Source organism: Prosopis cineraria, unplaced genomic scaffold (assembly GCF_029017545.1).
Source record: "Prosopis cineraria cultivar Desert tree isolate PC_DT_omini unplaced genomic scaffold, ASM2901754v1 PC1, whole genome shotgun sequence".
Lineage (NCBI taxonomy): Eukaryota > Viridiplantae > Streptophyta > Magnoliopsida > Fabales > Fabaceae > Prosopis > Prosopis cineraria.
Genome location: NW_026555332.1, coordinates 6,678,056 through 6,700,998, shown reverse-complemented (window position 1 = coordinate 6,700,998; position 22,943 = coordinate 6,678,056). Strand labels below are relative to the sequence as shown.

Below are 22,943 nucleotides of genomic sequence, written 5' to 3'. Positions count from 1 at the left end.
CTTAGACAAATACTTATAAAATCGTTAATTTCCGCGTTTCATACATTCCCCACATGGTTTCTAAAAGCCAAATTCAATCTAGACTTTATATTATTATTATACAAGAGATTTTGAAGTTCGAAAATAATGTAAAATAAAGAATTAAACCTTTGACCATGAAAGTTTTATTAATATTCTACCTGGAAGATGAAGTTTATATTAGATTATATTTATGTTACAATCCATATATGGTCGTATATTATATGGCTTGAGATTGTAACAGTTGGACAGAAGGTGAATATTAGGTTATAACTACAACTCGAAACACTCTCAAGGAGACGGTATATAGAATAATACTAAGCCTCTAATTTACCTGCACAATTCTTTTTTAGTTGATATTGTTGAACTATATTATATTAATTTGAATCAAAATAAGTCTCATAAAATTATATTATATTTAATATCGAAGTGATCGCATATTAAAGCAAGATATTCGGTTTTTTCATAAGTCTCTACAAGTTAAAGTCAACTATTATATCTTGGTACAAAGCAATTTAAGTTTGGAGTTTGTTTAGATATAACTCATGTTATAGTACCAAACCAAACAAATAGCCACTATTTATTATATTTTAAATTATGGCTAATTTATTATATTTATCAATGATATACCATTATATATGAATGATAAACTCCTTATAAATTTTAAATTTTTAATGATAAACCCTTTATATGAATGATAAATTTCTTGTGCATTAATAATAAACTCCTTGTACATCAATCGGAACTAGCCGTATTTTCAAATTTTAAAAAATTTGGTTCATATTTTTTGGACACAAGATTTTTTCTAACTAGTATGCCAATTTATCTTTTCAGGCACAGCATCAAGCATTATAACTATTAAGAAGGTTAAAATATATATTTAGTTCTTTAACTTTATATAAAATTTTATTTTGGTCATTTACTTTTATGAAATGTCTTTTCAATCCTTTAGCCTTGATACTATTAATTTTAAATATTCTCAAATATAAATATATATTATATAAGTTTAATTCTTTAAAATAAAAATTATTGATACAACAAATAAACATTTAAAACTAACAGTGTTATAATTAGAGAACTGAAAAAGATACCTTATAAAACTAAAAGATTAAATTAAAATCTTGTATAAAGTTATAAAAAACCAAAGATACTCCTTTAGCTATATTTAATAGGAGTAAAATTAAAAATTTAAATTTTTAGACAGAGTTAATGAAATTTAAAAACTTTTTTTATTTCAATGAAAATGCCAAAAATGACTTATAAATAAAATTAAAAAAATATTTTAAACCCGATAAACAATGTAACGACATACCGTCCAGTTTGATAGTTATTGTCAAATATATTGTAAGCATTTCCCCTTGGACACGCAATTTTCCCTACAAATATAAGGACGCTTCACTTGGTTAAACCCACGCATACTCTTTCCCACCATTTCAAGCACCTTCAAACACTCCAAACATAGTAAAATTAAAACAATACTATCTCCTTATTCATCTCTCTCTGATCTTTTCTTTGTCTTCGATGGAGGCGTCGGCTCTTCTTCCCTCAAGGAGCCTCATGTCATTGGCATCATCAGCATCTCGCCCAAGAAGACAGCGCCGTGTGGGTGGCATGGCCATTGTGAGAGCGATTGGAGGAAGAGAGCACCGGTGGGGAAGATTGGTTGATGAAAACATGATCGTGTTGAGACTGCGAATAAGAGAGATGAAGATTATGGAAAAGAAGAACGAGAAAGAAGAAGAAGACGACGACGACGACAAAGGAATGATGGAGTGGGAGAGAAAGTATTATGTGGGAGAATATGGGGAGCATGTTTGTGAAGTCGTGGGATTGCTGCAGAGTTATTTGATGAGTGTGAGGCCATGCTTTGCTATGGCTATGATGCTTCTTGTTGCTTTGAGTGTGTTCATATCTTCTGGGTTGTTTCTCCTCAACTCCATCAATACGATGAAAGCCCTCTTTTCTTCTGTGTTCTTGTTTTAAGTTGAGAGGTATTGTATTTGTATTAATTAATTATAAGGTTTCAAAAGAGTGAAATGAAGAGGAAGTTATGTAATGATAAAACCTAAGATTAATTTTAATAATTGAGTGATATCTATTATATTGATGTCCAACAAGTGTCATTGCTTAATTAATCTCCAGCTTTCATTCTAATTAACTAACAAGTATTCCCATTCTCAATAACTGGAAGAGTTCTTTTTTTTTTTCTGTTAAAAATTATCAATTTAAATCTTTGCATTTTACTCAATTTTTATAGGTCCCTGGACTAAAACACCAAAAAATAAAAGTATAGGAATCTAAAACATTAAAAATAAGGGCAATAACCTATAACAAAATTTGAGTAAAGTACAGGGGTTTAAAATTATATATTTTTTTTTGTTCTAACAAGTATATGAAGAAAATATAGTGAAAAGAAACCATTCTGTCGTTTAGTTTAACCAATAATTTTGGCAAGATGTGAGTTTTAAAAAAGATTAATTGCAACTGGAAAGTTATGAACAATTTTTTCATTTAACCAACAATTTTCTTCGTCAGAGATAACATTTGACAAAAAACTATTCTGTTTAATATTATGACACATTTTTTTAAAGTATCATATTTAAACACATAAGACATTTTGAACCCTTCAATGTGCCATTAATAAAGACTTTTCCAAAAATACCCTCAATTAAGAAATAGAATTAATAAAATTTTCTAATTGAGAAGTTAAACATGGAAAGGGTATAATTTTAAAGAGAGGAGTAACTGATTAAAAAGTGTAATTCAACTAAAAATGCATTATAATACTAAATAGATGAGTTAATTGTTCTTGGTGAGAACTTGAATATGGGTTATATATGTGTTCATTTGCGATTAGGTTTCAATTTTCTGAGCCCTCTATTAGCCTGTTGGGTTTGATTTCTTCTCAGCAATATGATTCTCACATTTCATTCTTTATTTCACATTAATAGTACATCCCCCCTCTTCATTTTGTCTGAGTACTCGTCACTCCAATAAAAAATAGGCCATTCAAGGATTTTAATGGTTTAAATTTAAAAATTTTAACTCATAATTGTTCATGTAAAAAGTTTTATAAAAATGAAATTTTATGAAATCTAGACCGGGGTACGTTTGATCTAGCTCGTCCAGATTGGACTCACCCAAACTGGATTTGTGATACTTACAATGTATCTAGTTAAGAGGGCCAGTAACTTCTGTTGATTTGATGACCTCAATTTTGTTGCTTTTGTGCAGACATTGAATACTCCTATGTTCTTCTCCTTAACGACAATAATTCATTTCATCGGACGCGGAATAAAACAAGTCAAGGGGGGTATTTTTTTTTTTTTTTGGTCTTTAATCATTGGTAAAATTGGTTCTTGGGAGTTGGATTTCATTATTGGGAGGATGATAGAGAAGTCTTAAAAAAATTAATTAATTTAAATTAAGTCTTAAATATTAAATTTTGAGAATTTACAACTTAATTTTTTAATTTTACAATTACGTTTTAATAAATTTGCAACTTATATTCTAAATTATAGTAGAAAAATATTTTTTTATTCTTCAACCATGTTAAAATTTAAAAAATAAATTACAAATTCATCATAATACAATTGCAAAATCGAGAGATTAGGTTGCAAATTTTTAGAGTTTGACACTTGGAATCTAACTCAAATTAATCAATCATTTTGGGACTTCTTTGTCATTCTACCTTCATTATTTCCTTCATTCCTATTTACCCGGTATGGAGAGAAGTTTTTTTTTTTTATAATATATACTCCATCTAGTCTAAAATATAAGACATTTTTAACTATAATTTGAATGTCAATAAAATTCAGTTATATCCTTATTTTTAATTATAAATATCATAAATTTTTTTTACCCTTTTCACCAATTATCAATAATAAATTAAATAAGAAAGATAATTTTTTTATTAAAGTACTATATATGAGAAAAAGTGAACCTCTTGTAGACCAAATTAAAGTTTTGGCTATCATGAAGAGTGAGAAAAATATAATAAATATTAATAAGTTACACAACAAACTAAGTTAATAAATATAAGGGTAAAATAGAAAAAAATTAAGACATATTAAGTGTCTTATATTTTGAACTAAGATGAGTTGAAAAAAAAGTCTTATTATTTGGACCGGAGAAAGTATAAATTATGTCATTAAATTTTTATTATAAATTTTTTTATCCTCTATTAAATATTGAAAAGAGAAAATATATTATTAAAGTATTCATATTGAATGAGAGACAAAGTTGAGAATTTATTAAATTTTTAGATAAAGTTAATAAGGTTTAAATTTTTTTTATTCTGATAAAATATATTAGGAGTGACTATTTACTTTTCCAAACAAGAACAATTGAAATGAATTCTGAAGAATTTATGCACTTCAAGGAAGGTTTTTGAACTGAACATATTACACCATTTAATTTGAAATATAATTTGACATGTCATTAGACTTAAATTCTCAACTTCTAATTATCCGTGGGCATGGTGGACTGTTTTTTTCTTTTAATAAGTTGAAGTCATTTATATAAATTACCATTAATTGTTTTTTTCACTTGGATCTCTGAAAGGTTTCAAAATATTCTAAGGACTAACTTGTAAATAATCCTATTATGAGGGACTTCATTGGGATTTTTCCCTTCAAGTTTTGTTCCTAGCAAGTTTTTTCGGAAAAATTGCATGTCGGTTCTATAGAGTATATTTATCTATAATCTATATCTATAATCTATAATCTATATAATATATTGTAAATGCCGTCGGTGGTACTGTATATCTACAGTACCCATCCGACTTTTTATTTTTTTTTAACTTTTTAATTGTTTGACACGCAGCTCCCCTTTTTTTTTTATTGTTAATTTTTCTTAATGATATGATAAAAAAGTTAAAGAATAGCATGGGCCCTATGATAAAAGAGGTACATGTGGGACCTATATAAAAATAAGTTGTTAATATGAAACTTATGGTTAAAAATGAGTAAAATATTTTATCTATTTTTATCTTAATTAATGATATCTCTCCTTTATTTTTTTAAAATCTATATGAACATTTCTTAGTATTGATAGTTATAAAATACAAGCCTCTCTTTTATTTTTAAAATTTTATTTTTATCCATCTAACTATTAGTTAAATGTTAAATCATGTATGTTAAATTAAAATATCCCTATTTAAATATAAATATTGTCTAAAAATTATTTAAATAACCAAACATAAATTTTTTTCTTATTTAAATTTTTATTACTTAAATATATTTATCTTATAACTTTTTAAAAAATAAAATACATAAATTGGACAAAAAAAAATTCAAAAACACAGTTTATGGACTTAATAAAGAGAAAAATAAAATAAAATAATTTTTAATAATTTAGAACAGTTAAACTAGCCTGAAAAAAACTCACAAGCTAGATTCTCAAGAGTCGAGCTTAACTATAAATTTTTTATGTATTTTAATATTTTAAAATTGGTTTGAATTGAGGCACTAAAGGTAATGGAGTTAATGTAAAATTTTAATAAACTTGACTTTTAAAAAATTGGAGTAATGTGGTCTAAAAAAGTGGTGTGTGAGATCTACCATTAAAAAATGTGAGGGGATTACATTTATAAATTTTAAAAATTTAAATAAGGTGTAAAAATAATAATATTTTATATTTTGAGAGATTATGTAGGATTCATAGTAAAAATTAATGGTAAATATAATTTTTTTTAAAATGATAGGCGTTAGATATGCAAAAAAATTTTATATATTTATTATATTTTGCATTATGGCCAATTTATTATATTTGTCAATGACATACCATTATATACAAATGATGAATTCTTTATAAATTTTAAATGATAAATTTATTATATATTAATGATAAACCTCTTGCATATCAATGTTAATAAACCATACTTTTAAATTTTTAAAATTTAATCGATATTTTCTGAATGCAAAATTTTTGGCCGTACTCCTAAAACTTGTGGCAACCCCTTGTGTAGGGCATAAAAATATATTATTTTATTATTTAGATGTAAAAATTGATTATAATTTGAACACCTATGAAAAATATTGATGTAGTTGTGTGTCTCAAGTCTGAGAAAATAAAATTATGAGCTATAAGTTAATTATATGATGTTAAAGAATTTATCTTCCATTGCACACATAATCGTTTTTTCAATAATCATTTTATTACTTTTAATGATTGTACAAATGATTGATGAATGGTATTATAACATGGATTATACTTTTTTGCTTGAGTTACAATTATTATAATCATGATTTATAAAAAATATCATAATATAAGTTGTAATACGATGCATTATAATATATGTTTTGTTTTCCTTAAGGTGATACATGGGGCAACACATTTTGAAAAGAACAAGTTCTATTATATTTTAAATTGTAGGAAGTGAGAAATTTTAAAAAATAATGCTATATATATATATATAAGTAGCAAATTGTAAAATAAAAGCCGTTTCTTATAGATATCATATCATTAAAATTTTAATCTCATACTTATTGATTGTGGAGGTACCTTAGGAAACAAGAAGAAGTTAAGTCATGTTTGTTGAACTAAAATACCCCTATTTATATATAAATATTGTGTAAAAATTATTTAAATTTTTTAAAAAAATTATTTAAATTTTTATTATTTACATGTATTGATTTTGTAACTCTTTAAAAATTAAATATATAAAAATATATTCAAAGACGCGACTTATGAACTCAATAAAGAGAAAAATAAAATAAAATAATTTGTAATAATTAGGCAAGTTAAACCAACTTAAAGAAGCCCAAAAGCTAAAAGTGTCAAAAGTTAGATTTAATTATAATTTTTTATATGTTTAGATATTTGGGACTTTATAGGTAATAGAGGGAATGTAAGATTTAGTATACTTTATTTTTAAAAATTAGAGTAGTGTGTTTAAAAAAGTGGTACATAAGACCTACCATTAAAAAATGTGAGTGAGGTCTACACTTATAAATTCTAAAAATTTAAACAAGTTATACAAACTAATAATACTTTTACATTTTGAAAGATTATATAGGATTCATAGTAAAAATTAATGGTGAATAAAAATTCTTAGTAAAATAATAGGTGTTAGATATATAAAAACAATAATATATTTCAAATTGCAAGTGATGAGAAATAAAAAAATGCTATATATATATATATATATATAAAAGAGTAGTACATTGTAAAGTAGAAGTCATTCCTTATAGGTATCATTCCATTAAAATTTTAGTCTCATATTTGCCAACTGTAGAGATATAGAAGAGGATTTTAATTTATTAATTTTTAAAAATTAATAAATTATAAAGTAAAATACATTGACATCCCTTTTGATTGGTTAAAGTTATAAAAACTTCTTCTTTGTTTTTAAAACTTAAATTTTAGTCTCATTTTATATCTATTTTATAAGGAAACACTCAATTAAATAGTAAATATAAAAAATAGTGCTATTTTGAAGACAAATATCTACTTTATTAAAATAAAATTTGGTTAAAAATATCTTACATTTTTAAAACATGGAGTATGTATTTAGTTTTTTATGTATTTAATTTTTTTAAAAAAATACTAAATAAATTAGTTTGTATGAGTAATAAATTTAAATTATAAATAAAAATTTAAAAGAATATATCAAGAATGGTATTTTGTCCAATATATATGATTTAACTATCAACTAATAATTGGATGGGTGAAAATAAAAATTTAAAAGTAAAAGTTATATTTGTATTTAATAACTCTTGACTATTAATTTTAAGAGGAATTTGTATATATTTTAAACATAAAAAAATCTTTATAATTAAGTTAAAATAAAGGAAAAAGTAATATATTTTATTTTGAGGATATTAAAATAATTTTTTGGCAAGGTTAACATATAATTTGAACCTTAAACTATTGGTTCAAGGGTGATTTGAATTTTAAAATTTTTAAAAATATATTTTTAACCTTAAATAATTAAAATTGAGATAGTTTTGCCCCATCATTAAATTTGAACAAACATCCATTAGTTTTTTTAAAAATTAAAAATTTGCCCCCTTCCCCTGTTCTTGCCTACGTATATTGGATATTTTAAGAAGTGAACCTCTCTCTTAGTAGCGGGATTAGGGGAAAGAATAGGAAAAGTGATTTCATTATATTTCTGATCAGGAATAGGGACTACCACAAGAATATTTTTTTTAGTGGGACGATAGCTTTGAAAAGACAGATTACCTATCTTTTCTTTAATCTCAGGAGAAATACGATCAGGGGGAGCCAATTCAAACCCTTTGGTAAAATAAGAACAGCCCCCACATTCAAAGCCCCCTTTTTCCCATTAGCAAGAACTTGTTTCACTTGCATATCATAAGGAATTCAAACAACTGCTTCAAATACAATATCAAAAAAGTACCACTTGTGGAACCTTAATATCCACGGGCTTATTAGCTAAATGGCAATTGGCACATACAATACGGCTAGTTGCTTCTCGCAGATTTTCCTAACTTGCTGTGCAAAAATAAGATATGCATTTGAAATGGGTGCTCAAGTTATTATATATATCATGAGCGATATGGAAATTGATCGAGTAATCTATTCCTTTATCCAAGAACAGTAATTTCTAGTTTGCATGGTCCAATCATTAATCCTTAAAAGTTCTACAGTAAAATTTGGTCGATCACAGGTACAGTTCCTTATCCATGATTTTGCTATGTACTGAAAGAATTTACTGAAATATACTAGATAAGTGGAAAGAAAGAGAAAAGAATAAGTCAATTTTGGAATGGTTGGCTTTTGTACAAAATAACAAACTTTCTAATTGGATTATTGGATCCTTTTTTCAGTCATTCATTGAATGATAAATCACCACAAGTGACGGAGATACATGATTTAAATAACAAAAAATCCAATATTTTAAAATTGTATCTAGAATGACTGAAAAGTGGAAACAAGACCGGATATAATTTGATCATTATGAGAAAATCCAAAATATTTATAGACAGAACCAATCATTAGTTCCTCAACCATGGGTCAAATGAAATCCTATACATAAATTAGTTAATAAAAGAATAGAAAAAGCTTTTATTGTGTCGCTAAAGTTATATAGGAATTCTTGAACTCAAGATTTAAGAATAATATGTTCTTGATTACCTAGAATAGAATAACCACTTAAAATAACGAAACAGATTATATTTGTCGAGAAGTGCAAAATCGTATAGATACAATCTTTATTGTGTGTTTTGATCAATTGGATCGTTTCTTTGTAGATTCTGATATGAAGGTTTTGCATATTTATTTTCGAGTATTCCTTTATCATTTCATCCAAGAGGAAGAGTTCCTCTAATTCTATGAATTTTTTTAGAATACTCTTTTCTTGAATATCATTCAAGAAAATTTCAGATTGCCTAGTATTTGATTAATTAGTAACCCAAGATTCCGTATTTTTCTTAAATGAGAAAGAGATACACTAGGGCAAAAAGACTATAGATGTGAGATATAGAAGGGGAATGAATGCTTTTTTTTTTTGGCCATTTTTCGTCTTTAATGAAGTCAGCTTCACCTCATTCATCAACTCTATATGATAAGAATATTTCTATCAAGCATAAGTTCTATTACAAGTCATAGAGCCTATGAATCTATTCTCATGTTTTTTTTTATTTGCAATTTGGGAGTTAGTTCTTGAATTTAGAAAGAATACACAAATAGAATAAAAAAGAGAAAGAGTTTGCTTCTAATTCGAACAAGAAAAAAATATTATTCCAAAGATATCGATCACTAAAATTTCAAGCAATTATCCCTTTTGATGAATGCATGAAAGAGCACTTAAGTAATGAATATTAGTTGGATTTCAAAATGAAAAAACACCTTTACTATCAAAATTAAAAATATCAAATATTTCTAAAAAAGATTCAAGAATTTTTTTTGTTTTTTTTAAGAAAGCATTCATTTTTCAATTCATTTTTTTCAAAATACTTTAATTGGTACACACAAGAAATAGGCCAATTCTACTGCTTTTTGTTCAATTTCTCATGAAGTCAAATTCTCATCAGTAAAAGTCAAGGGAATGACTCCCTGTCCTCTGATTTCCATATAAAGGACACAATGAGTATAAATACCCTCTTTAACTTCTATTCTAATGGACTGAATGTCTTTCATAAGGAATCAAAGAAAGATACGATGATTTTTTTCTAGGAAATCCCCAACAAAAAATACACACTATTCCCTCTTTTCTATCGAATCGATCATAACCACTACCTACATTCCACGAAATTGTACACCACAAATAGGACCTAATGAAGAGACCAGCAATTCCATAGAAAGACATCACGATCCCTTGTGGAAAAAAAGAATTTGCTGAGATGGAAATAAAGATAACAAATTCCTACCAAGATAACTTGAAGTTCCAACCAGTAAGAACCCTAATAAACCTAAAAAAAGGATAATGGTCTAGTAGAAATTACTTGTTTTTTAAGACCCCATTATAAGTTCTATCCATATACATTATGATCACCAACTCATATTAGATCCAGTTGTATTTTTTTAAGAATTGGGAAAATAATCCAACCAAATGAATTTGATTTAACTTTTCCTTGTTTGTGAAGTAACTCTCATCAACTCGCACTATTTTTATGTAAACCTTTAGGAGTAATTCATCGAATTGCTTCTAGATTTGAAAAAAAATAGATGAGATTTGTCCTACTGCTACCCATGTCTAAAAAATCTTGTTTTTTGAACATGGAGAAATAAAGAAGCAATTGCAATTGCTGGAAATACTAGGCCTGCTAAAGGCATAAATAGAGGGTAAGTGACTGAGAGTTGTCATAGAATGGGTACCTCAATTTAATATTTGTACATGTTATTTTTATATTTTTTTTGTTATTGTTCTATTAAGATTTTTACCTTTTATTTTATATTTTTATATTGTTATAAAGAGATTTTATAATTATTAGAATTCATATATACTTCTACCAATACCAAGTAGATTTGCATATAGAAATCTATATAGAATTATACTAAGTATATCTAAATGAGTATGAATATATATAATAAATAAGAATCTAATTAAGTAGAAAAAATGGAATCAAAAAAATATTAATTAATATTAATTTGAATTAATAATAATTAAGAAATCAAAAATATTAAATTTTTTTAATATTTTTATTTTGAATATTCATTTTAGATAGTATAATTCAAATAGAATAATTAGAATATAGTAGAATAGAAAAAGATAATAAATAATTAATTATTATTTTATATTATCAATAAAAAATTGATAAAGCTCTACTTAATTTAATTTGGAGTCAAAAGAAAGAAAGCATGGAGCTGAAATAACTCACTTAGAATGCCCTTTAAAAGATTACACGATATGATTAAATCAAATAAGCCCTTATGGAATAAATATTCAGCCGCTTGTGAACCTTCAGGTATTGTTTTATTCAATGTTTGCTCAATTACTCTTTTACCCGTAAATGTAATGTAAGCATTGGGTTCAGCAATAATGATATCTCCCAACATGCCAAAACTAAGCCGTCACCCCACCAGTAGTAGGAGATGTAAGGATCAAGACATAGAATAACTTTTTATTTGCTTAATAATCATATAAAGAAGAAGATATTTTACCCATTTGCTTCAAGCTGAAAGTTCCTTCTTGCATACGTGCTCCTCCAGAAACGCATATTAGAATAAGAGGTAAAAATTGATTGGCAGCATATTCGATCAAATGGGTGATTTTCTCACCTACTACGGATCCCATACTACCTCCCATAAATTGAAAATCCATAACCCTAATTGCCGCAGCGGGAATACCATTTAGTTGACCTGTGCCTGTTTGAATAGCATCAGTTAATCCTGTCTTTCTTTGATAAAAGGAAAGACGATCTTTATAAGCTTCCTCTTCTGAATAAAATTTCATGGGATCCCTCAAAACCATGTCTTCATCCATCAGATTCCAAGTACCTCGATTAATTAAAAGTTTGATTCTATCTGAACTGCTCATTTGCAAATGATATATACAGTGTTCACAATATCCATTCTTGATTTCAAGACTTTCTTATAATTTAATCCATAACAATTTTCGCACTGAATCCACAAATGTCTGTATTTTTTTAGTTTCCTCTAGATCATTAGCACTTTCTCTTCTAGTTAAATCACAATCACTTATAGCATTCGTGTGAGTTATTATACTAGAATTCCCTCTTTCACTAATATTTCTGCCTTTACCACAAATGTAACTATAAATGTAACTATAATTGTATTTGTCACTATCACCTAAAATGTAACCATCAATACAGATTTGAGAATGAAGATAACTGTCAATGCAATTATTAATGTGATTATTCCAACTATATTTAGTATCATACATGTAATGATCATAGTCGGGATCATCACTCTTAGATACATTATTCAAATAGCTGAAATCTTTATAACTATAAAAAAGACTTTCTAGTTCACTTAGAAAAGAATGATCATTATCAATCTCAAAAATTTGATTTTCAATATCAAAATATATGGAATAACTGTCCCTATTACCATCTCTAACTAAAAAAGTGTCATCAGATATTAAATTCTGAATGTTCCCAATGTCGACTAAACAATCAACATTACTGCAACTAGAATTATCACTATCACTCACCTCTGAATGTTTTTATCTATATTAGTTAGAATTGGGTCTTCACTTAGACTGGTATTTTCAATAAGACCAAAACTATCCATTGATTTACTTAGTCCACACCTATATTCATCAAATTGAGCCACCATTTTTTCATAGAGCTTTCTTGTCTCTATTTACATGAAAATACACTAAATGAAAAATCATTCCATGAAAAATTTTCTTTTGAATATCTTATTTCCTATCACAATAAGCATATAAATTCAATCACTAGAATTATTAACTAATAATAACGAGTGAGTGGATATTAAAAAATGATTCTTTTTCTTGAGAACCTCACTATCGTTTCACTATGTAGGTCACTATATGTGTTGGAACTCTTTTCTATTTCAATTCTATAATAATAGAATTGAAATAGAATTGAAAAATCTTCAAAAAATTATATAAATTCTAATTAATTCTTATTAAAAATTTGAAATTTAATAAAAAATCAAATACAAATAAATAATTTATTGAATTTTTTGAGTAGTTTACCCCTTATTGTGTCAAATTCACATCGAAAAATGAAATAGTTGTTCTCTCCTATGAATCTGAAGAACTTTTTTTGTAAAATCTTGTCTACTTAAATACTAATAAATTTCTACTCCAACACAAAACGAAAAGAAAGGGCAATATACAGGATGGGTAAAAAAAGTTGTGATATTTAGCTCGACCCAGGATTCAAAACTATGAGATGGAAAAGAATACACCAATCCTAAAAATCCATAGGATTAATTGTGCATCCAACTTAACAATAAAAATGTTTAAGTTGTTTTGTCTTCTATTTTGTATTTAAGATCTTGTATATCTAGATAAATAGTTATCTATAAAATAGAAAATCTAAAATATAAATAAAGCTAATAAAATTTAGATTTATTTTTCATTTTTTAATATTAATTCATATTAATATAAATTAATATAAAAAATGAATATAAAATAGAAATCTAATCAAAAATATATACACTAAAAAATATACAAATATATACAAATATATACAACAATATACAATAGTGTCAAATAATATCTTTGTATTGTATTTGGCTCAATCTTTTTAGGAAAATATTAGGCTGAGTTTAATTTCAATTCAATTAATAGAACAAATAGTAATTACTAGATTACAAAGTATCCATTACTTCGAATTCAAATTTGATTTTTTTCCATACTTCACAAGCAACAACTAATTCAGGACTCCATTTGCTAGCCTCACGAATAATTTCATTACCTTCACAAACAAGATCACATCCCTTATTACGAGCCTTTACACATGCTTGTAGAGCTGCTCAGTTGGTACGGCACCGAGTGCATTTCCCCAAGGGTGATGATTTTGAAATCTCTTATATTAGATAATCTAGTATCCTTATGCATGAAGATAATTAATTTGATCATTGTGGTTGGGCTCTATTATGGATTTCTGACCACATTCTCCATAAGGTCCTCTTATCTCTTCCTTCTCTGAGCTTGGGTTATGGAAGAAGGAATCGAGAAGAAAGTATTAGCAACAACTAGTTTTATTACAGGATAGCTCATGATATTCATATCGATCTATTATGCACCTTTGCATCTAACATTGGGTAGATCTCATACAATAACTATCATAACTCTACCCTATCTTTTATTTCATTTCTTCTACAATAATCACAAACAATTTTTAAATTATGGATCAACTAATCAAAATTCAATGCGTAATTTTAGCATTCAAAGGATATTCCTGAATAATCTTATTTTTCAGTTATTAAACCTTTTCATTTTACCAAGTTCAATGTTAGTCAAATTAGTCAATATTTATATGTTTTGATGCAACAACCAATTCTTATTTCTAACAAGTAGTTTTGTTGGTTGGTTAATTGGTCACATTTTATTCATGAAATAGGTTGGATTGGTATTAGTCTGGATACAAAAAAATAATTCTATTAAATCTAATGTACTTATTAGATCGAATAAGTACATTATGTTAGAATTGAGAGATTTTATGTCTCAAATCTTTATTATTTTTTTATTTATTTCCTCAATATACTCTTTACGAAGAATACCGTTGCCTATTTTTATTAAAAATAAAAAACTATTAGAAATTCAAGAAAGAGGTGAAATTGATAACAAAAAAAAAAGGTGTAGAAAGAACTTCAATGAAGGTAACTAAACAAGAACAAAAAAAATCCAATGCAAAATATCTTTTGCTTCTCATTTTTTGAAGGAAAGAGAGAATTCATACAAAATTGATGAAAGAGAGGAGAAAGATATCTTTCGATTGGAAAAACATCTTCTAAGGATTCTTTTTGATTATAAACGATTCCATCGTCCTCTGCGATATAGAAAAACTGATCAATTTAAAAATGCTATAAGAAATGAAATGTCACAATTCTTTTTTCATACATGCCAAAGTGATGCAAAAGAAAGAATATCTTTTACGTATCTATCTAGTTTATCAACTTTTCTTAAAATGATGCAAAGAAAGACGTCTCTCTTCACAATAGAAAAACTCTTCTATGATGAATTAGATAATCATTGGAGTTCTATTAATGAATAAAAAAGAAACAACTTAAGTAATCAATTTCTAAATAGGGTCGAAGCTCTAGATAAGGAATTTTTTGCTTTGGATGTACTCAAAAAAAGAATTAGATTATGTAATGATGACACTAAAAAAAATACTTACCTAAAATATATGATCCTTTCTTGAACAAACCCAATCGCAGACGAATCAAAAAAGGTTTTTTTTTATTCTCAATCAAGAATAAAACTTACACAAAAAACAACATTTAGATAAATAAGATTCACGCCGTCCTTCTTAATATTAATATTGATTATCCAGACTTTGAACAAAAAATAAATAGATTTGATAAAAAAACAATTATCAAATGAAATTCATTTTTTTAAACTTAATCAGTCAATTTTCTAAAAGATCAATATCCAATTTCAATTTTAAAGGACTTTATTTATTTCCAAAACATGAAAAGATGGATTCTGAAGCTAAAAAAAATAAAATTCTTATTCGACACAATTCTAACTGATGTGAATGATAAAACAATTATAAATAGAAAAAAATGTATTGGAATAAAAGAAAGCAGTAAAAAAAGTTCCTTGATAGTCATACAAATTAATTGACGAGGTAGAACACCTGGAAAGAGCTAGTGAAACAGCAGATTATGAGATTCGTTCAAGAAAAGCCAAACGTGTAGTCATTTTTACTAATGACTTAGAGAATGCCGATCCTTATATGCATACCAAGGATACTGATAATTCTGATGAAAAAGATGAATTAGCTTTAATAAGTTATTCACAACAACCAAATTTTTGGTGAGACATAATCAAAGGATCTAGACGTGCTCAAAGATGTAAAATTGTTAATTGGAAAATCTTTCAAGCAATCGCACATTCTCCTCTTTTTTTGGACAAAATTGACAAACTCTCTTTCTTTTCTTTTGATATTTTCGAGCCAATAAAAATCTTTTTTTAAATTGGATGTGGAAAAAATAAAAAAAATACAGAATTGAAAATCTCAATTATGCAAAGGAAAAGACAAAAGAGATTAAGAAAAAAGAGGAAGAAAAGCGTATAGAAATAGCAGAAGCCTGTGATAGCATTATATATGCTCAAGTAATAAGAGGCTTCTTATTAGTAACCCAATCAATTATTAGAAAATATATTCTATTACCCTTGTTGATAATAACTAAAATATCATTTGTATACTATTATTTCAATCTCCTAAATGGTCAAAGGATTTAAAGGATTGGAATAGAGAAATGTATATTAAATGCACCTATAATGGCATTCAATTATTCAAAATAGAATTTCTAAAAAACTGGCTAGCTGAGGGTCTTCAAATAAAGGTCCTTTTTCCTTTTTGTCTGAAACCTTGACACAGATATAGATCTAAGCTACGATCACCTCAAAAAGAAAAGGATCCAATGAAAAAAAAAGTTAAAAAATGGATTTCTTCTTTTTAACAGTTTTCAGGATGGAAGTAGAATTGCCCTTTTCTTCTTCTCCCCGAAATCGACATTTTTTTATCCCATTTTTAAAGAACTAAAAAAAATAAAAATTTGGAAAAGGAATATTTTTCTAGTTTTAAAAGTGTTAAACAAAAGAACAAGATTTTTTTTCTAAATATCTCAAAAGAAACAGTACAATGGATCATCCAAAGTATTCTGAAAGGGATTCTATTTCTAAAAGAAAAAATAAAAAAACTATCATTATCAAATCTTTTATTTATATTTGGATTGAGAAAAATATATGAATTGAATGAAATTCAAAAAGATTCAACAAAAAGTAAGAGTAATCCAATGATTTACAAATCTACCATTCCAATTCAATCTATTAATTGGACAGATTGTTCATTGATAGAAAAAATAAAAGATATGAATGATAGAACAAAGAAAATCATAAAACAAATAGAAAAATTAAAAAAAACAAGAAGAAAGGCTCAGATAGAAATATTTGTTCTAAGAAAACAACTTATGATGATAAAAGATTAGAATTACAAAAAAAATATTTTGCAGATATTACAAAAAAGAAATGTCCGATTATCCCACAAATCACATTATTTTTTTAAATTTTTCATAGAAAGAGTATATATAGATATCTTTGTATGTATCATTAATATTCCTAGAATCAATGTACAACTTTTCTTGAATCAAGAAAAAAATTATTAATAAATATATTTACAATAATGAAGCAAATGAAGAAAGAAAAAGAAGTGATAAAAAAAATAAAAGTTTAATTCACTTTATTTCTACTATAAAAAAATCAATTTATAATATTAGGAATACGAATTCACATAATTTTTGTGACGTATCCTCTTGTCACAAGCATATGTATTTACAAATTATCACAAACCCAAGTTATTAACTTATATAAGTATAAATTAAGATTTGTTTTTGAATATCATGGAACACCCCTTTTTCTTAAGAAAGAAATAAAGGATTCTTTTTTCAAAATACAAGGAATATCTCATTCCAATTAAAACATAAGAGCGCTCCCAATTCTATAATGAATCAATGGACAAATTGGTTAAAAGGTCATTATCAATACGATTTATCTCAGAATGGATGGTCTAAATTAGTCTCCCAAAAATGGCGAAATAAAATGAATGAATGTCATGTGTCTCAAAATTCAAATTTAACCAAATATCATTCATATGAAAAAAAAAGGATTAATTCTTTACAAAAAACAAGAAATAGACTTATTAACAAAAAATGAAAAAACAATATGGGTATGATCTTTTCTCATATAAATCTATTAATTATGTAGATAAGAAGGACTCATATATTTATGAATATAGGTCATCATTCCAAGCAAATAATAACCAAGCGATTTCTTATAATTCCAACACGCATAAAGAAAAAAATTGGATATGACGGATGATATTCCTATCAAGAATTATATGTAGAAGATTCTATTCTAGATATGAAAAAAATCAGGATAGAAAGTATTTTGATTGGAGAATTTTGAATTTTTGTCTTAAAAAGAAAGTGCATTTTAGGGGTTCGATCGATACTAATTATTATTTTATGCTTCATCAAGAAATCAACCCATCCAATAAAAAAAAAAACCTTTTTGATTGGATGGGAATGAATGTAGAAATACTAAATTGTTCTATAGCGAATCGGGAATCTTTTTTCTTCTCTAAATTTTTTATATTTTATAATGCATATAGAAGAAATCCATGGATCATACCAATCAAATTCCTTTTTTTCAATTTTAATGGAAATCAAAATGTTAGTGAAAAGAAAAACATCACGGAAAAGAAAAAAAATAGATATTTTTAGACGATGGAAAAAAAATCTTGAATTAGAGGTAAAGACTCAAAATAAAAGAAAAACAGAATATGCAAATCGACTAAATCTTGAAGCATCCCTTTCAAAGAAAGAAAAAGATGTTAAAGAAGATTATGCAGGATCATACATAAAAAGGGTGTAAAAAAAATAAATACACGAATAACATCAAAGAAGAACTTAATTCCTTCGTAAGAAGATATTTGCTTTTTCAATTGAACTAGCATGATTGCTTAAATGAAAGAATAATGAAAAATATCCAAGTATATTATCTCCTGCTTAGACTAAAAAATCTAAAAGAAATTGCTATAGCCTCTATTCAAAGAAGAGAACTAAGTCTAGATATTATGAACATGAAGAATCAGAAGGATTTCACTCTTATAGAATTGAATAAAAACACGGAATTGATGAGAAAAGGAATATTGAGTATCGAACCAATTCATCTGTCTAGAAAAAACCATGAACAATTTAATATGTATCAAACCATAGGCCTTTTGTTGATTCATAAAAGAAAGCACAAAATTAATCAAAGATACCAAGAAAAAAGCTACGTTGATAAGAAAAATTTGGATAAATCCACTAAGAAATCCATTACAAGAATAAGAGATCAAAAACTGACTGAAAATAAAGAAAAAATCATTATGATTTACTTGTTCTTGAAAATATTTTATCCACTAGATGTCGTAGAGAATTGAGAATTCTAATTTGTTTCAATCCTAGGAATAAAAATATAGCATTTTACAATGAGAATAGAGTGAATAATTGCTATCAAGTTTTGGCTACAAGTAAAGATCTTGATAGAGATAAAAAAAACTAATTAATTTAAAGTTATTTCTTTGGCTAAATTATCAATTAGAAGATTTAGCTTGTACGAATCACTATTGGTTTGATACCAATAATGGCAGCCGTTTCAGTATGGTAAGGATACATATGTATTCGCGATTGAAAATTCATTAATCTACACTCTTTTTTCTATTTCTCATAATATATCTGGTATGCGAAAACAAATAGATGCACATACACATTGTCTTACCCTCTATTTTGAGGCATGATATTAATTCAATGATATATCCTATCCATTAGATCTATAAAAGAATCAACAAAATCTTCTTATTTGAAGTCTACAATTTTCCTTTTGTGAATGCATAAAAATAGTATTTTTTGTACACCTATTTGAATTGGGTTGATTAATCAAAATGTATTTGAAAAAGAAAATATGGAATTCTTAAGAAAATTAAGATTATTGTATATACCAAATTGAAAATGAGTGTCATTATTATTACTGATCAATAAAAATATCTAGACTCTATAAAAAAGGGGCAAAAGACAAGCTTTCATTTTTTTTATGGTAAAAAAAATCATTTATACCCGTTATTTTACAAGAAAAAAAGAAGAAAACTTGGGATTGATTAAATTTCAAGTATTCAATTTCACCAATAAGATACGAAAACTTACTTCCCATTTGAAATTGCACAGAAAAGACTATTTATCTCAAAGGGATTTATGTAAAATTCTGGGAAAATGAAAACAACTACTGTCTTATTTGTCAAAGAAAAATGGAATACGTTATAAAAAATTAATTAATCAGTTGGATATTTAGGAGCCATAAACTAATTAATTTGAAGAGTCATTTTGAATTATTCGATTTATTAGATCTTGAACTTTTATGACCAAATTTTTATTTTAAGCAATTCATGGAAGAACGAATCGAGGAAAAACCTATGAATGCCCCAGCTACAAGAAAAGACCTCATAATGGTCAATATGGGTCCTCACCACCCATCAATGCATGGTATTCTTTGACTTATTGTTACTCTAGATGGTGAGGATGTTATTGATTGTGAACCAATATTGGGTTAGTTACATAGAGGGATGGAAAAAATTACAAAAAACTGAACAATTGTACAATATTTGCCTTATGTAACACGTTGGGATTATTTAGCTACTATGTTCACAGAAGCAATAATTGTAAATGGACCGGAACAGTTAGGAAACATTCAAGTACCTAAAAGAGCTAGATATATTCGAGTAATTATGTTAGAGTTGAGTCGTATAGCTTCTCATCTACTCTAGTTGGGACCTTTTATGGCAGATATTGGTGCACAAACCCCTTTCTTCTATATTTTCAGAGAAAGAGATTTAATATATGATCTATTCGAAGCTGCCACAGGTATGAGAATAATGCATAATTTTTTTCATATTGAAGGGGTAACGACTGATCTACCTCATAGCTGGATAGATAAATGTTTGGATTTTTGCTATTATTTTTTAATGAGGGTTGTTGAATATCAAAAACTTACTACGTGAAATCCTATTTTTTTTAGAATGGGTTGAGGGAGTAGGCATTGTTGACGGAGAGGAAGTAATAAATTAGGGTTTATCAAGACCAATGCTTTAGGCTTTCAAAATACAATTGGATCTATGTAAAGTTGATCATTATGAATATTATGAGGAATTTGATTGGGAAGCTCAATGGCAAAAAGAAGGAGATTCATTAGCTATAATTTAGTATGAATTGGTGAAATGGTAGAATCCATAAAACTTATTCAACAGGCTCTGGAAGGAATTTCGGGAGGGCCATATTAGAATTTAGAAATCCACTGCTTTGATAGAGAAAAGGATCTATAATGAAATGATTTTGAATATCAATTAATTAGTAAAAAGCCATCTCTGACTTTTGAATTACCGAAACAAGAACTTTATGTGAGAGTTGAAGCCCCAAAGGGGGAATTAGGAATTTTTTCTAATAGGGGATCAAAATGGTTTTCCTTGGAGATGGAAAATTCGTCCCCCGGGTTTTATCAATTTGCAAATTCTTCCTCAGTTAGTTAAAAGAATAAAATTGGCTGATATTATGACAATACTAGGTAGCATAGATATCATTATGGGAGAAGTTGATCGTTGAAATGATAATTGATACAACAGAAGTACAAGATATCAATTCTTTTTTTAGATTGGAATCTTTAAAAGAGGTCTATGGAATTATATGAATACTTGTCCCTATTTTGACTCTTGTATTGGGAATCACAATAGGTGTGCTAGTGATTGTATGGGTTAGAAAGAGAAATATCTGCAGGGATACAACAGCATATCGGACCTAAATATGCCGGTCCTTTAGGAGTTCTTCAAGCTCTAGTAGATGGAACAAAACTACTTTTTAAAGAGAATCTTATTCCATCTAGAGGAGATTTTTGTTTATTCAATATTAGATCATCCATATCAGTCATATCAATTCTACTAAGCTATTCAGTAATTCCTTTTAGCTATAACTTTGTTTTAGCTAATCTCAATATTGGTGTTTTTTTATGGATTGCTATTTCGAGCATTGCTCCTATTGGACTTCTTATGTCAGGATATGGGTTAAATAATAAATATTCCTTTTTGGGTGGTCTACGGGCTGCTACTCAATCGATTAGTTATGAAATACCATTAACTTTATGTGTGTTATTAGTATCTCTATGTGTGATTCAATGAGATAGAAACTTTTTCATGCTCCTTTCTTTTCATCTTTATTTCTTTTCTTCTTTATAAGAAAGGGGTAGAAAAATTGGAATAAATATCTGAATTTTGGATTTTTATTATTTTTATTCAAAATTCGGATTGATGAACTAAATCAGATAGTTATATGAGTGAAATAAAACAGCTTCTATTTATTCATTATTCATTGATTTAATATTCTTATATTCAATATCTAAAATATTCTAATTTTAATTATTAATTTAATGAAATTGAAATTCAATGAAATTCAATATTCAATATTTATTAATAAAATAAAAAATAGATATTTTTTAATATATAATATTTAAGAATATAATAAATATTGAATATTAATATAAATTAATAGAAAATTATTTAAAATTCTTAATATCAATTCTAATTATTAATATATAGAATTAATATACTATGATTTGAATTTCATTTGAATCCATAGTAAAAATATTTAGTCTCATTTTCTATGTATAAGAATTAAGTGGAAAAAAATGATAAGCGGAAGAAAGCGTTTACACCAAAATTGGTTAATTAGTCATCCTGTTTTGAAGCGGGCTCGGAAGACCAACCTTATTGAGTTTTCACTATTGTTTGTATGAATTACCATAGATGTATTACCATAAAGGTAAATTGCTAAAAAATATGTGGATGGTTAAAAACACCAAGATACACAAAGGATTAGTAATGGAGATTATGTAAATTCTCTAAAAGAGCATTTCTGCATAATATAAAAAGAATACAAATTAGGGCTTTAAGTTGGTAGAAAAAATCAAGCAGTACTCCCCACAATTCTAATCCAGAGTATGCTGCTATCCATTGATTAAATAAATAACTATCAGAAATGAAATAATCCTTTAATTTTTTTTAAGTCCCTTTTTGTTTTGCACATAAAAAAGGAGAAGAATAGGAACCAAAAAATACAAAAGAATAGAATAAAATTAAAAAAAAAGAGGGATCCCTTTAGATTCTTTCTTATATCCATATTTATGGAAATACAATTTGTCATAATTGATAAGCTAGTGTCTAATTTTTTTTATGTAATAAAAAACGACGGGTTGTTGAGAATTCTAA

General features: G+C 26.7%; 2 protein-coding genes and 4 pseudogenes across 2 annotated transcripts; 4 read left to right on the top strand and 2 right to left on the bottom strand.

The window, feature by feature from the left end:
• The first annotated feature begins 1,539 nt into the window (after window positions 1-1,539).
• Window positions 1,540-2,001, top strand: LOC129289380 (uncharacterized). The gene has a single exon (XM_054926138.1). The coding sequence runs from the start codon at window positions 1,540-1,542 to the stop codon at window positions 1,999-2,001; it is 462 nt and encodes a 153-aa protein (XP_054782113.1).
• Window positions 2,002-8,809: 6,808 nt separating this feature from the next.
• LOC129289332 (chloroplast envelope membrane protein-like) lies at window positions 8,810-9,538 on the bottom strand (annotated as a pseudogene).
• A 2,019-nt stretch (window positions 9,539-11,557) lies between these two features.
• LOC129289277 (acetyl-coenzyme A carboxylase carboxyl transferase subunit beta, chloroplastic-like) lies at window positions 11,558-12,726 on the bottom strand. Its single transcript, XM_054926058.1, is given in 4 exon segments — window positions 11,558-11,994; window positions 11,997-12,075; window positions 12,077-12,395; window positions 12,602-12,726. Coding segments are annotated over 4 exon segments (960 nt in total).
• Window positions 12,727-13,979: 1,253 nt separating this feature from the next.
• LOC129289246 (putative protein TIC 214 N-terminal part) lies at window positions 13,980-14,753 on the top strand (annotated as a pseudogene).
• An 806-nt stretch (window positions 14,754-15,559) lies between these two features.
• Window positions 15,560-18,393, top strand: LOC129289188 (protein TIC 214-like; annotated as a pseudogene).
• Window positions 18,394-21,142: 2,749 nt separating this feature from the next.
• On the top strand, window positions 21,143-21,857 carry LOC129307765 (NAD(P)H-quinone oxidoreductase subunit 1, chloroplastic-like; annotated as a pseudogene).
• The last annotated feature ends 1,086 nt before the right edge of the window (window positions 21,858-22,943 follow it).

Bases quoted from the DNA above. Each gene is read 5' to 3' on its own strand.
- LOC129289380 (XM_054926138.1), top strand. From the start codon at position 1,540: ATGGAGGCGTCGGCTCTTCTTCCCTCAAGGAGCCTCATGTCATTGGCA.